Source organism: Streptopelia decaocto (assembly GCF_964273445.1).
Source record: "Streptopelia decaocto genome assembly, chromosome: 2".
Classification (NCBI taxonomy): Eukaryota; Metazoa; Chordata; class Aves; order Columbiformes; family Columbidae; genus Streptopelia; species Streptopelia decaocto.
The window spans coordinates 5,301,990-5,316,531 of NC_138655.1; the positions used below are offsets into that span (position 1 = coordinate 5,301,990).

General features: G+C 43.3%; 1 protein-coding gene and 1 long non-coding RNA gene across 5 annotated transcripts in view; one reads left to right on the forward strand and one right to left on the reverse strand.

Moving 5' to 3' along the window:
• The window catches only part of LOC309436619, a 481,462-nt gene that overhangs the window by 255,876 nt on the left and 211,044 nt on the right, over positions 1-14,542 (reverse strand). The gene's annotated exons all lie outside the window — the stretch shown is intronic.
• TRAPPC9 (trafficking protein particle complex subunit 9) overlaps positions 1-14,542 on the forward strand; it is a 517,306-nt gene that overhangs the window by 53,888 nt on the left and 448,876 nt on the right. For all 4 annotated transcript variants that reach the window (XM_082045894.1, XM_082045896.1, XM_082045897.1 and 1 more), the window contains one exon: positions 7,761-7,846. In XM_082045894.1, coding sequence (XP_081902020.1) covers positions 7,761-7,846 — 86 coding nt within the window. The remainder of the gene's footprint in view (positions 1-7,760; positions 7,847-14,542) is intronic.

Below are 14,542 nucleotides of genomic sequence, written 5' to 3' on the forward strand. Positions count from 1 at the left end.
ATATATCAGATTATGACTATAGTCACAGGGTGGGATTGTCGTGGAATGCAACCCCCCTTCAGTTTGGAAGGAGCAGGCACGTCTCCCTCTTTATCTGATACTTGAGGCTAACAGCTTCTTTTGTTTGGCCCCAGAGCACCCTGGCCAGGCCCATTAGCCCAGTCGCTGGGCACCCACAGGCAGTGTGGGGGATGATGGAAGGCTCCAGGGGTGCCCACTCCAGTGTGGGGGTGCAGAGAAGCTTCTAGAGTGCCTACACGTCATAATCTGATCAGCCAGTATAAAAAAACGGGACACTCGTCGGCGACTCGGCCCTTGTGCGGGTCCCTCGGAGCACGAGCTTGGCCCCTGCCGCCGGGAGCCACGGGCCCCCCCCGCTCCCCGGGATGGAGACTCCACTTGCCCTGCCGCCACGTGTGTAAGTAAAACTTCTCGCAGGATTGCGAGTACATTTATACTTTTCGTGCACATTTGCACATATATTTTCCGTGCACATTTGCACGGGTACTTTAAATTAATCCTCGCACAGTCGCGAGTGGCCGCTGAGAGCCCCTCGCACAACCGCGAGTGTATTTTCCTCCCGTGCTTTCACATAAGCACGTGTAGGATTCCGTGCACACTGGCACGGGTAAGTAAATTATTTCCTCGCACAATTGCGAGTGTATTATAAATTTACCCTCGCGGAATCGCGAGTGCACACTTCTCGTACTCACTACGAGTACGTGCATCTCTTTTGCACCGTGTTCGGCAAGTGTGTGCTTCTCCGGGACCCAAGGCCGGCTCCGGCATTGTTTTGGTGCAGCCACGTGCATGCACACTGTGGACCGCTGTTGTATTAGTTGCTGCCCCTTCAAATTATTTCCTCAACTGATATCCGAACCTGTATTTAAGTCACTTGTGGAGTGCAAGAACCCTGTTTCTCATTGGATTAATAAAAGTTGCTGTGGACTCTGTTGTCCCTTAAATTAACCTTGGGGTGCCTCCGTGTAATATTTCGTGACAGTTGGAAAAGACCCACAAGGATCATCGAGTCCAACTCCTGTCCCTGCACAGGACACTCCACAGTTCACACCGTGTGTCTGAGGGCATTGTCCAGTCTCTTCTTGAACACTGTCAGGCTGGGGGCTGTGACACCTCCCTGGGGAGCCTGTGCCAGTGTCCAGCACCCTCTGGGTGAAGAACCTTTTCCTAATGTCCAACCTAAACCTCCCCTCATACATCTTCTGCCATTCTCTCTGGTTCTGTCATTGGTCAGTAAAGAGAAGAGTTCAGCGCCTTCTCCTCCCCATGTGAGGAAGCTGTAACCACCATGAGGTTTCCTCTTAGTCTCCTCTGGGCTGAACAAACCCAGTGTATTTGTATCGTAGCATAGCGCATTGCTCTCTGGGACTCCTCCTTTTTTGCCTCTCTCCTTTTTTACATATCCAGCAGTTCTCTTTCATCTAGTTTTACAATTGTCTCCAGCAGCGTAGCCACCACTTGGCCCGTTCACCTGGATCATTCCTTGCCGGCACAGCCAGGACTCGGAGAATCTCTGTACGGTTTCTTTAGTCTAACCCAGGGGCGCTGCAGGCTTTTTCTAGGCTAGATGTTGGACTTAAACTGTGCGCCCCGATTGTGATTAGGATGATATTCTTCACCATGAGGACATGGACATTTTCTACGTTGTTTTATGATGATATGCATTTTCAATAGATAGTTGAAACCTGGGGAATTAGGAGATAAGCAGAGGTTCCAGTATAAGTTGGGGAATGACCTATTAGAGAGCAGCGTAAGGGAAAGGGACCTGGGGGTCCTGGGGACAGCAGGGTGACCATGAGCCAGCACTGGGCCCTTGTGGCCAGGAAGGCCAATGGTACCTGGGGTGGGTTAGAAGGGGGTGGTCAGTAGGTCAGAGAGGTTCTCCTGCCCCTCTACTCTGCCCTGGGGAGACCACACCTGGAATATTGTGTCCAGTTGTGGCCCCTCAGTTCCAGCAGGACAGGGAACTGCTGGAGAGAGTCCAGCGCAGGGCAGCAAAGATGCTGAAGGGAGTGGAGCATCTCCCGTGTGAGGAAAGGCTGAGGGAGCTGGGGCTCTGGAGCTGGAGAAGAGGAGACTGAGGGGTGACCTCATTCATGGTTACAGATATATAAAGGGTGAGTGTCAGGAGGATGGAGCCAGGCTCTTCTCAATGACAACCAATGGTAGGACAAGGGACAATGGGTACAAACTGGAACACAGGAGGTTCCACTTAAATTTGAGAAGAAACTTGTTCCTGGTGAGGGTGGCAGAGCCTGGCCCAGGCTGCCCAGGGAGGTTGTGGAGTCTCCTTCTGTGCAGACATTCCAACCCGCCTGGACACCTTCCTGTGTAACCTCATCTGGGTGTTCCTGCTCCATGGGGGGATTGCACTGGATGAGCTTTCCAGGGCCCTTCCAACCCCTGACCCTCTGTGGTTCTGTGACTCTGTGATTGGATTATTTTCTGGCAATTTGGCTGGATGTGGTTTAGTGCTGCTTTGCTACTGTACTACTGTCCTGTATCAGAAGATAAAGGATAAGAAATTAAAAAAAGGATGAGAAATAAGGTTTAAGTACAGGGTAAGACATTTAGACATGTGGGAAGATCTTCAAGTGCTTCCATGTTAAGGAAATAATTATTTAGAAAATAGCTTATATTATTTCTCTTAATAATTTCTTTAAAAATGGGTCACAATTAAATTATTGAATCTCTTAGGTATGCCTTGTGAGTTTTTTTCGTTTAAATAAAACCTTATTTCTAATCTTGTCAGACAGTTGTATTATGCACTATTCTTGTACCTTGATGGATACGAAAGGAACCTGCATTTTTTGAAACAGTTCAAATTAGAATTTGCTGATGTGCTGTGTGACCGTAGGAGTTTTATGTTATACAGGGCAGTTTTTCCTTTTAGGTTTTTATTTAGTGTAAGGACATGTCTGAGCTGCTTGTGATCCTGTAAAGTGTTTGCCTTTCGAAGTACGTACACAGTCCATTCACTTTTAAAAGCCTCTAATGTTTCATTCAAAGTTTTGCAAACAAAAGAATATACAAAATAAAATCAGATATTTCCGTTGAAAGAAGTTGAAAAATTTAATAAACTTTGAAACTAACAAGTATATTTTAATGATTTATACCTAACTTTAGTTAAAAACAATGACAATAACAAATGAACTGTGTTTTTCTTACATCAAATATGCTGAATGATGGTTAAATTATTGTTACAGCAAAGGAAATCAAGTGCTGTTGATAAGCCAAAGTGAAACAAAACCCTTTAGAAAGCCTCGAGGGGAAGTTTTCAGCTTTGAGCTTGAGAAGCTTTTCTGATTGGAAACAATAAATAGGATAATTATATTCTGGTTAAATTGCTTTAATAGTACGCTAGTCATAAGAAATAAACCTACTGATTTTTGACATGAAGTGTTTTTTTGTTCTGAAGTGCCAATAGTCTAAGGGAGCAAGAAGACAAAACATATATTGAGATATCTATCTATCTATCTATCTATCTATCTATCTATCTATCTATCTATCTATCTATCTATCTATCTATCTGTGTGGTTTTTCCTCCTGCAAATAAATCAGAGAGTCATAGAACAGCCCGGGTTAGAAGGGACCTCAGAAGATCATCTGGTGCAACTTTTTATGGGAAAGGGAGCCAAGACAAGACCATCCAGCACCGTATCCAGTTGCTTCTTGAAGACTGCAGTGATTTAGACTCCACCACGTCCCTGGGGAGGTTGTTCCAGGGAATGATTGTTCTTACTGTCAAAAATTCTTACATTGTGATGAAACCTCTCCTGGTATAATGTGCACCCATCACCCGTTCTCTTCTCCATGTGACTCCTCGTGAGGAAAGAGCTTCTGTTTTCTTTGTAGCTGCCCTTTAAGTACTGGGATAGTGTGATGAGGTTCCTCCAGAGCCTTCTCCAGGGAGAACAGACCCAACTCCTTCAGTCCTTCCTCATCAGGCAGGTTCTCCAGCCCTTAGACCATCTTTGTGTCCCTCCTGTGGATCCTCTCCAGTCTGTTTGTCTTTCTTGAACTGCAGGGACCAGAACTGGACATGGAGCTCCAGGTGCAGCCTCACAAGGACTGAGAAGAGGGGGCTGATCACATCTGTAAAAAATAAATGAGCTTAGATTCCTTTCTTGTTGGAAGAAAAGACAAATGGTTTGTGCTTGTTTAGAGATCCTTTGTCACGGAGGCACCCCAAGGTTAGTTTAAGGGACAACAGGGTCCAAAACAAACTTTTATTCGGTAAAAAAAAGTGCAGCAGGTATGACCGGTGGAAGATGGGGTTTTAGCACTCCAAAGTGACTTGAATACAGGTTCAGATACCAGTTGAGTAAATTATTAAGGGGCAGCAACTAATACAACAGGAGGTCCACAGAGTGCATGCACGTGGCTTCACTGAAACAATACTGGAGCCGGCCCTGAGTTTGGGAAGAGTCCACACTGGCCTGAACACGGTGTGGGATTATTTTAAAGGGATACACGTACTCGTATTGAGTACGGAAAGTGTACACTCGCGATTCTGCAAGGATTAATTTATAATACACTCGCAATCCTGCGAGGGTTAATACACGTGCAAATATGCATGGAATATTACACGTGCTTATGTGGAAGCACGGGAGGAAAATACACTCACTGTTATGCGAGGAAATAATTTATACATGTGCTCATATTGAGCATGGAAAGTACGTGTGCAAATGTGCACGGAAAGTATAAATACACGTGCAAATGTGCACGGAAAGTAGATACACTCGCAATCCTGTGAGGGTTAACTTTACTCACACCTGTGGTGGCAAGGCAAGTGGAGTCTCCGATCCCCGGGGGAGGGGGCGGAAAGCGGCTCCTGGTGGCAGCGGCTCAGCTCGTAACTCCTTGTGGCAGAATGCAAACCCCCCTCTCTCCCCCTCCCTCCTTCAGTATGGAAGGAGTAGGCATGTCTCCCTCTCTCTCTGCTACTTGAGGCTGACAGCTTCTTTGGTTGGGCCCCAGAGCACCCTGGCCAGGGCCATTAGGAGAAGGGAGTGCCGAGGTGCCACTGAGCCGCTGGGCACCTGCGGCCAGTGTGGGGGATGTTTGGAGGTTTCAGGGGCACCCACAGCCAGGGTGGGGGTGCAGAGAAGCTTCCAGAATGCCCACAGTCAGATCTGATCAGCCAATATAAAAACGGGATTCTCGTCGAGACTCCGCCCATTGTCGCGGGTCTCTCGGAGCACGAGCAAGATGCTGCCGACGAGAGCCCCCCCGGGGTGGAGACTCCGCTTGCCGTGCCGCCACAGGTGTGAGTAAAACTTCTCGCAGGATTGCGAGTATATTTATATTTTATGTGCACATTTGCACGTGTAACTTTCCATGCTCAATATGAGCACGTGTAAAATTAATCCTCGCATAATCGCGGGTGTATTTTCCTCCCGTGCTTCCACATAAGCATGTGTAACTTTCCGTGCACATTCGCACGTGTAGGTAAATAAACCCTCGCAGGATTGCGAGTGTATTATAAATTTACCCTCGCACAACCGCGAGTGTACACTTCCCGTACTCACTACGAGTACGTGTATCTCTTTTAAAATAATCCCACACCGTGTTTAGGCAAGTGTGTACTTCTCCGGGACTCAGGGCCGGCTCCAGCATTGTTTTGGTGAAGCCACGTGCATGCACTCGTGGACCGCCTGTTGTATTAGTTGCTGCCCCATAATAATTTTCCTCAACTGATATCCGAACCTGTATTCAAGTCACTTTTGGAGTGCTAAAACCCTGTTTCTCACCGGTTTAATAAAAGTTGTTTTGGACCCTGTTGTCCCTTAAACTAACCTTGGGGTGCCTCCGTGACACTCCAAGATGATCGCGCACAAGGGGCCGAGTCTCGACGAGAATCCCGTTTTTATAGCCTGATCAGATCTGACTGTGGGCATTCCAGAAGCTTCTCTGCACCCCCACACTGGCTGTGGGTGCCCCTGAAGCCTCCAAACATCCCCCACACTGGCCGTGGGTGCCCAGCGGCTCCCTGGCACCTCTGCGCTCCCTTCTTCTCTCTCTTAATGACCCTGGCCAGGGTGCTCTGGGGTCAAACAAAAGCAGCTGTCAGCCTCAAACAGCAGAGAGAGAGGGAGTTAGGTCTACGCCTTCCATATGGAAGGAAGAGAGGGGGAGAGAGGGGGGTTTGCATTCTGCCACATCCTTAGATCATGTTCTTCTAGTAACTTGACTTTTTAAGAATCTCTTCTAACATAGTTGCATTGAAAGTGTTTTCAGAACAGACATTGTGATCTTGTGGCATTTCTTATAATGTCAAAATTAATTTAGAAGGATGGAAGTGCCTACTTGGGCTACTCCAAGTGCCTGTGTTGATCCAGGTCACCATAATGGGGCTTCAGTCTTCAGAGGAGAAACCAATAAGACGTTGTGGACACCAATAAGCAATGAAATAAGAAGAAATTTACAGGAATGCGTAAGACATTGTGGACACCGATAAGCAATTAAATAAAAGGAAATTTACAGGACATCTCATCCAGTGGTGCTTTTGAATGTTTTGTTTAAATCAACAGTTTTGCTTTTGAGGTTGTATAGTAATATAATCTGTTAATATCTCTGAATGTATGTTTTTAATTTCCACTAGCATTAATTGGAGTTAGACATTTGCATTGAGTGCATCTCCCTTGAGCTCTCTAATATTGCTTGCAAAATGTAATCAGATAGTAAATGATTGTGGATGTACAATTAGAGTACAGATGGTTTCAACGGTGAACTACAGTCTTAATGTTAATAATCCTGTTTATTTACCGGACACTTTGTAGTAAAAAACTGTTAGTAATGCATGTTAAAATTATTTAGTAAACTGGTGAAAGTTAATCCATATATAGTCATGATTTATTTAACAAATACAATTAAACCACCTTTTGTTTCTTTGGACTGCGGGTCCTCAGGTTTTATGGAGTATCTTATCACATTCAGTTTTAAGTCTGAACGTCAGGTGCATGTGCTTAATTGTGAGAAATTTGGAAGGCAGACAGGACCTTGTGGGCTGAAAATATTATGAAGTGCTGATGTAAAATAATCTTTCTGCGTTGAACGGTTCCTCTGAACGTGCATCTCTTGCATAAACTTCTTGCCTCCTTAAATTAAAAAAAAAAAAGAACAAAAAAACCCTACGTCTTTTTACAAGTTACTAAATAATTTGTGTTATTGCTTAAGTTTCTGTTTTGTGAAGCTCAGAAAAATCTGTATCTGTAGATCTTAGTGTCATCTTCCCCTCCCACAGCATCTCCCAAACTACTCACTGTCTCCCAAAGAAAATTAGTGGGAGGAAACTAAGGTGGCATCTCGTTAGCGAGGAGTTGTTTCCTTCTTAATTTAGGGTTTTTTATTTACTCTGTATCATCAGCTGTGTCTATATGAAGATTTGTTTCCATTAATTTAAATCCCCTTCTTCCTGTTGTGTTCGTTCCTTATCTGGTTGCTTTTTATCTGAGTCTTAATTACCCAAGGTGATGTGTAAGTATGTAAGCCTCTAAATGTTGAACATTAAAGATGTGTTTAATTACTGTTTTGAATTGATGCCTGAGTTAATTTTGCCAATGTAATGTTAGTTCGTTGGGGCTTTGGAGCAATATTACCCATTGCTGTGAAGATTATAGAGGTGTTAATTTAAAACATGAAGATAATACCGCAATCTGACAGCTCAGATGATGCTACTTTTTAATAACACTGCAATTAGGTAATTCTTGCATTAATTCTATAATAATTTCCTGTAGATTTCCAGTGGGTCCAGGGAGATGTGTGTGAAGTCCAGTTGATGGTGTACAACCCTATGCCTTTTGAGCTCCGAGTAGAAAACATGGTATGTACCTTCCTAAATTTCCCTTTTGAATTATTTTCTGGAAACTAAATAGTTAAAACAATCATTTAGGCTGGTATAACCTCAGCTTAACAGTGCTGCACTGTCCATTTTCTCATATTTGTTGGTAATGAGGTGTTGAAATGAAAATCTCTGCCAGTCCGAGTGTTTAAACGCTTTACTGTTACTGACCCATAAATCAGTTCTGTGCCTTTCTGCATTGACTAGAGTTCGTGCTACATAATTTCCATATACTGCTTTCCGAATAATAATTATATCCTGAAACCTAATAATTAGTGGATACTTACTACTGTAATTTAAAAATCTGCATTCATCCTAGCTTTTCCAATTCCCGTTTTGACCACCATCTAAAAAATCTGAGGAATTACAATAGTTCTGAGAAGGCTTGTTTTGTAATAGAAGCTTCATCGCATGGATCTGCTGCTCCCAAGGATACTTGTTATTTGAAAACACCAAGAGGGAGGAAAAAAAGGCTAAAATACCAGAGAATCATGTACGGTTAGTAGGATCAAGCCCAAACTGTCTGCTGCTTCAGTTGACAGTATGATATTAATTTCATGGACTGCTTGCAGCCTATTGTAAACCAAACTAAACTGGGGTTTTTTCTCCTCTTAATGCCATGTAATGTTAAATATTTTTACCTTTAATATTGCTTTAAAAAATAAATCCCATCTCTTGGAGCCCAATTAAATCTGTCACGGTTTAAGGCAAGGCGGCAATAAACCGTGGCAGACGCTCCCTGTTATCCCCTTTACCTCCCACCAGCCCTTCCTTTAGATCGGAAAGATGATAAGAAAGATAAGGGGAAAGGAAGAGAGACTTAGACTTCAAGTTGGAGAGTTTTAAAGGGTTTATTAATACTACTAATAAATACAGAATATATATACAAAATATCCCAAACCAGTCTGCAGTGCTGGATGTGGCGTTGGCGTCACTCAGCAGCAGAGCTGGGGGTGCGGGGCTGGCGGCTCCAGCAGCTGCAGCTCAGGCCCCGGCAGTCACAGGCGGGACTGCACAGCAAAGCGGAACCTGGGTGCAGGACGCAGGGCCTGAGGCCTGTGGATCACAGACAGACAGACAGACAGGGGCCTCTCTAGACACCGGCCATGGGCGAAGAGAGCGTGACCCTCGTGATCAGCCTCTTATATAGGGGGTATGACGATTATGGGGTGGAATACTTCCGTTGGTCAGTTCTAGTCCCCTGGTCCATCCACCCCTCCTCAAACACACCCCTCTCACAACGGAACGGGGGAAAACTTATCAGTCTTTCTTGGCTGCCATAGTAATAAACCTAAACACGAGCTTCTTCAGCATTCCCTTGGTCTCTTATCAGCACCGAGTGCAGCATCCGAGGAAAAATATGCAGGCTGAAACTCAGCAAAGTACAGGCACCCGGAAGAACTGAGCTGAAAGAAGTCATTAAAAGAGAACCGGTCTTGTTTTTAACAAAACCAGGACATTCCACCCCTTATTCCGTACCATTTGAGTCCTACCCAAATCTCTACTGCTTTCTGCCTGTCTTCAAATGTATATACACACACACACACAAAAATATGTATATCACTAGTTCATGAGTGCAAGTCTCTCTATCACAGCAGTCTCTCTCTAGGCAGGAGAGATGATGTGCAATCTGTTAGGCTGAGGCAGCATATATTTATTTGCCTAGGTTTTTTATTTTTTTGATATTTTTTTAATCGATAGGTCTACCACAGTGGCTAGACCTAAATTACTGATAACGTACCACATATACTAAAGTGTTTTTCCACAGGAAATGAATATACCCAAAGAATCCCAGGATGTCAGGGATTGGAAGGGCCCTGGAAAGCTCATCCAGTGCAATCCCCCCATGGAGCAGGAACACCCAGATGAGGTTACACAGGAAGGTGTCCAGGCGGGTTGGAATGTCTGCACAGAAGGAGACTCCACAACCTCCCTGGGCAGCCTGGGCCAGGCTCTGCCACCCTCACCAGGAAGAAGTTTCTTCTCAAATTTAAGTGGAACCTCCTGTGTTCCAGTTTGCACCCATTACCCCTTGTCCTATCATTGGTTGTCACCGAGAAGAGCCTGGCTCCATCCTCCTGACACTCCCCCTTTATATATCTGTAACCATGAATGAGGTCACCCCTCAGTCTCCTCTTGTCCAGCTCCAGAGCCCCAGCTCCCTCAGCCTTTCCTCACACGGGAGATGCTCCACTCCCTTCAGCATCTTTGTTGCCCTGCGCTGGACTCTCTCCAGCAGTTCCCTGTCCTGCTGGAACTGAGGGGCCACAACTGGACACAATATTCCAGGTGTGGTCTCCCCAGGGCAGAGTAGATAGTGCTTATAGTATAATAAAATTCATTCTGGGAAGCTGGCATGCTGGTCTCTTCAGCATTTTATCTGAGCCTCACAGAAGTTTTCCAGATTGTTAAGAGTGAATAGAAAAAGTAATTGCAAAGCTGTGCATGAGAAAGGACTCTATATAGGAATTAATTTCTTTAAGGACGTTTTGATTTAGAGTCTAATTTGTATTGTGTAAGTAATGGTGTAATTATATATTTAAAAAACCCCATGAGTTTGGATAATTTCTTAATGAGGAAATTTCTTAGGAGTGTTTTCATACACTTCAGAATTCCGAATACAGTTATTTGCGTAGATGTGCACTCCTGAGCAAATTAATTGTAGTAGCGTGAATACTTGTTTTTACTGTTGAAGTGATAAAGTTCTGTCTTTGAATTAACACTGAAGTTTCAGTTTCATTGGTAAGCAGAAGAAGAAGGACGCATGCAAACTAGATACAAAGAATTGAAGTGATTAACATAATTCTTTAGTCAGTGCTCCATAAATAAAGAGCATTGAGACGTTCTGCTGTCATCTCGTTGGTAGAAATTAGTTGATTTTGCTTGATTCGTCTGTGCTCTTGAGACTGTAGCCAGCAAGCTGAAGAAAGTAATTAATCCCCTTGATTTGGCGTTTGAGGGACAACGTCTTTAGGACCAAGGCCAGTTTGGAGCTCCCTCTACAATAGAAATATTGATATACCAGGGTATTACTAAGATGATCGGCAGGTTGGAGCGTATGACAGTTGACGATGGGTTCAAAGAGCTCTTCAGGCTGTAGAAAAGAAGAATATTGGGGTAATTCCTGTTCTTTCCTCCATCCCAACACGGGAAGGTGGGTGAAACCGGAGCCAGACTCTTCCCAGAGGTGCCCAGTGTAAGGGTGAAGAGTCAGCGAACCTGGAAAACTTTCCTAATAAAAAAATGCCCTTTTTCCAGTCATACACTGGAACTGCTTGTCCAGAGAGAACGTGGGCTCAACATCTTCAGAAATCTTCAGAACTTGAGTCTAAAACCCAAGCTGAGAACCTCTGGCATTCCTTTCCAGCCAAAATTGTTCTGATTACCCAGTCTATTCTGTGAACTTTCTAGAATGTGGAAACAGTTATGACTTTCATCCCAAGAACAAACTCTTTTGTTTTCAATTTAATAATTCAAAGCGGTGTTTAATATTTTAAAATGTTTTGGTTTATTACGAGCACGTCCTCCTGCCTGCAGTCCCCGTGTTGTCTGAATTCTCACCGTGTTTCACATTCTCTCGGATTATTTAGTCTCATAGAATCAGTTTCATAGCCAGCGTATCCTTTTCTGTCATTTAGATTCAGCTTGTTTGTCCCACAACTTATTTCCTTCTGGCTGACTCAGCCCCTCACCTTTACACTATGACTCATTTTTCAAGCTCGTTTCCAATGACGAGCAGCTCTTGAGTTCTCCATTGCTTAATTACCTTTGCTCTTCACCCTTTTCGTCGTTCGTCTTTCATCAACATGTACCTACCTTGAAACCTGTAGCCTTATTCCTTATTTTTAAATTTTCCCTTAGTCTTGCAGTTTATGATTTGCTGTTCTTTCAGCTTCGTGTTTCATGTAAACCTGTTTCCCCAAAAATAAGACCTACCCTGAAAATAAGCCCTAGATTGATTTTTCACGATGCTCGACCTAGAAGCCCTACTCCAAAAATAAGCCCTAAGTTACAGTTAATTAAAAAAGTCAATTTAAATAGTCTCCAGGCAGCTACACATCTAAAAAAGCAGTAAGTTTTGGAGCAAAAATTAATAGAAGACCCTGTCTTATTTTCAGGGAAATAAGAGAATTACTGATCCAAACTTTTATCATGATACTTTTCCTAATGTTTCTTCCTGTTTATTGTAGCAGAAAGTTGTGATGGTATTAAAAACACATAAAAAGATTCATATTGAACCCAAGTTATTAAAGGGGATGATTCCTCAATGAAAGGCTTCTCTAGCTTTTTCATTATTTGAAGTATTCACGCTAAGTACATGCAGTTTAATTGACATAGAACTTTTAGACTTGACATGAGACTGTGGAGAGAAGACTTTGATCAGTGTTGCTCAGATTATGTATGAAAAGTTGATTTAAAAACAATTTAATTTTATTGTTCTCAGAGCTTTTTGCCCATTTTTGCTGTTCATGCTGTTTATTCTGTGTCGTGTGTATTCATGATTTGGGACTCTATTTAGATACCTGTTCTTCATGTGAAGTGCTCTAATAATACTGAGCAGGTACCTTAAATAACAGAGCACAAGAGAAACAAAAATTGAGCCTTACTAGATTGACTGCAATGGATTACACTGCATATTTTTGCTGTGCTAGTGGTGGAGCCCAAATTAACAGATGTGATGTTCAGCTGTAAATAAGTGTATTTTTTCCCCCAAATATTGATTTCTGTATAGACTTGTTCAGGTGTGTGAGTGCTTCTGTCTCTTTTGCAGTTCCAAAGCCTTTTGTCTGTCCAGGAAAAAAATGACCTGAAGATTTCAGGCCGTCAGAAAAAATCCTTTCTAGATTTATTTTGTATCTTGGGACAAATGTTTAAAGCACTAAGTCACGGTACAGTCTAGTGAGAATTACTATTAAAATAAAACGCATGTGAAGATGCATTGCAAAGTGTGTTGAGTCCTCTAAGATCTTAACTAATTTTTCCTCTTTGTTCCTCAAGTTTACCCCAGGTTCCAGTAGAAGCTGGGGAACGAGCTGTTGGAGAGCAGTGTAGGGGAAAGGGACCTGGGGGTCCTGGGGACAGCAGGGTGACCATGAGCCAGCACTGGGCCCTTGTGGCCAGGAAGCCAATGGTACCTGGGGTGGATTAGAAGGGGGTGGTCAGTAGGTCAGAGAGGTTCTCCTGCCCCTCTGCTCTGCCCTGGGGAGACCACACCTGGAATATTGTGTCCAGTTGTGGCCCCTCAGTTCCAGCAGGACAGGGAACTGCTGGGGAGAGTCCAGCGCAGGGCAACCAAGATGCTGAAGGGAGTGGAGCATCTCCCGTGTGAGGAAAGGCTGAGGGAGCTGGGGCTCTGGAGCTGGACAAGAGGAGACTGAGGGGTGACCTCATTCATGGTTACAGATATATAAAGGGTGAGTGTCAGGAGGATGGAGCCAGGCTCTTCTTGGTGACAACCAATGATAGGACAAGGGGTGATGGGTACAAACTGGAACACAGGAGGTTCCACTTAAATATGAGAAGAAACTTCTTCCCGGTGAGGGTGGCAGAGCCTGGCCCAGGCTGCCCAGGGAGGTTGTGGAGTCTCCTTCTGTGCAGACATTCCAACCCGCCTGGACACCTTCCTGTGTAACCTCATCTGGGTGTTCCTGCTCCATGGGGGGATTGCACTGGATGAGCTTTCCAGGGCCCTTCCAACCCCTGACACTCTGTGATTCTGTGATATGAATAAACCAAAAGAAACTAAAAAATACTACCCCAAAACATGGGGATAATCTAATTTATAGTATTAAAACTCATTATTCAAAAAGAAAGTGTTCTGTAGTCCTCTGTCTGGTGCACGAATCTATTTGAAGGCAATTTAAGTGTGGTATATTGATTAATGATATAAAATTCAAGCTATACTATTAGCCAAGAAATCCGTGTTGAAGTTATAAATAAACCACGTAAAATTTTGAATAAATCTTGATGTATGATCAGCCCCATAATTTAGCATATGAGCCTTTAAATTGTTTCCACAAACTGCTGTTTAGTGAGTTCACATCTTTGTCCTGTTTTTGCCATTTGGAGAGAAAATTAACTTATGGATAAAGTACATTTAATTCAAAGTACATCGGGCAAGTATGCACAGAAAAAAGGTGAGGGGGAGAAGAAGAAAAATGATTGCTTAGGATATAAATAATTGCATTTCAGGATTGGGAAGTAAAGCCAAAATAAACCCCATTACATCCTCATGTTGTTTCAGCAGCATCCCCAAATTTACCTCCCCAGTTGTTTTGTTTCTCTGAAACTAAATCAAGGTTTGAAGCAATTGAACGACATGGTCTGGTAATAACCTGCATATATTTACTCTAAGAGAATTTAAATTGCTTTCTAAGAATACAAGGAAATGCAAATTTATTTTGTTTTGTGTGATTCATATATTTCCTAGAGGAAACCTTATATACAGGTAAACTTTTCCTATAAAGTCAGAAAGAGCAACAATTACTAAATGATTCCTTGAAATAAGGTATAAGAGTAGGGAAAACAAATTTAACACTGTTAATCTAAAGGATTTTTAGGCACCAGAGGGCAATGTTGGGCAAATATTGTTGAACTCTGCTCTCCAGCAAACAGGAATATTGCAAATGTCTTTCAGACATTCTACATATGTCATTGTCTTTTCAAACTTATTTGTGT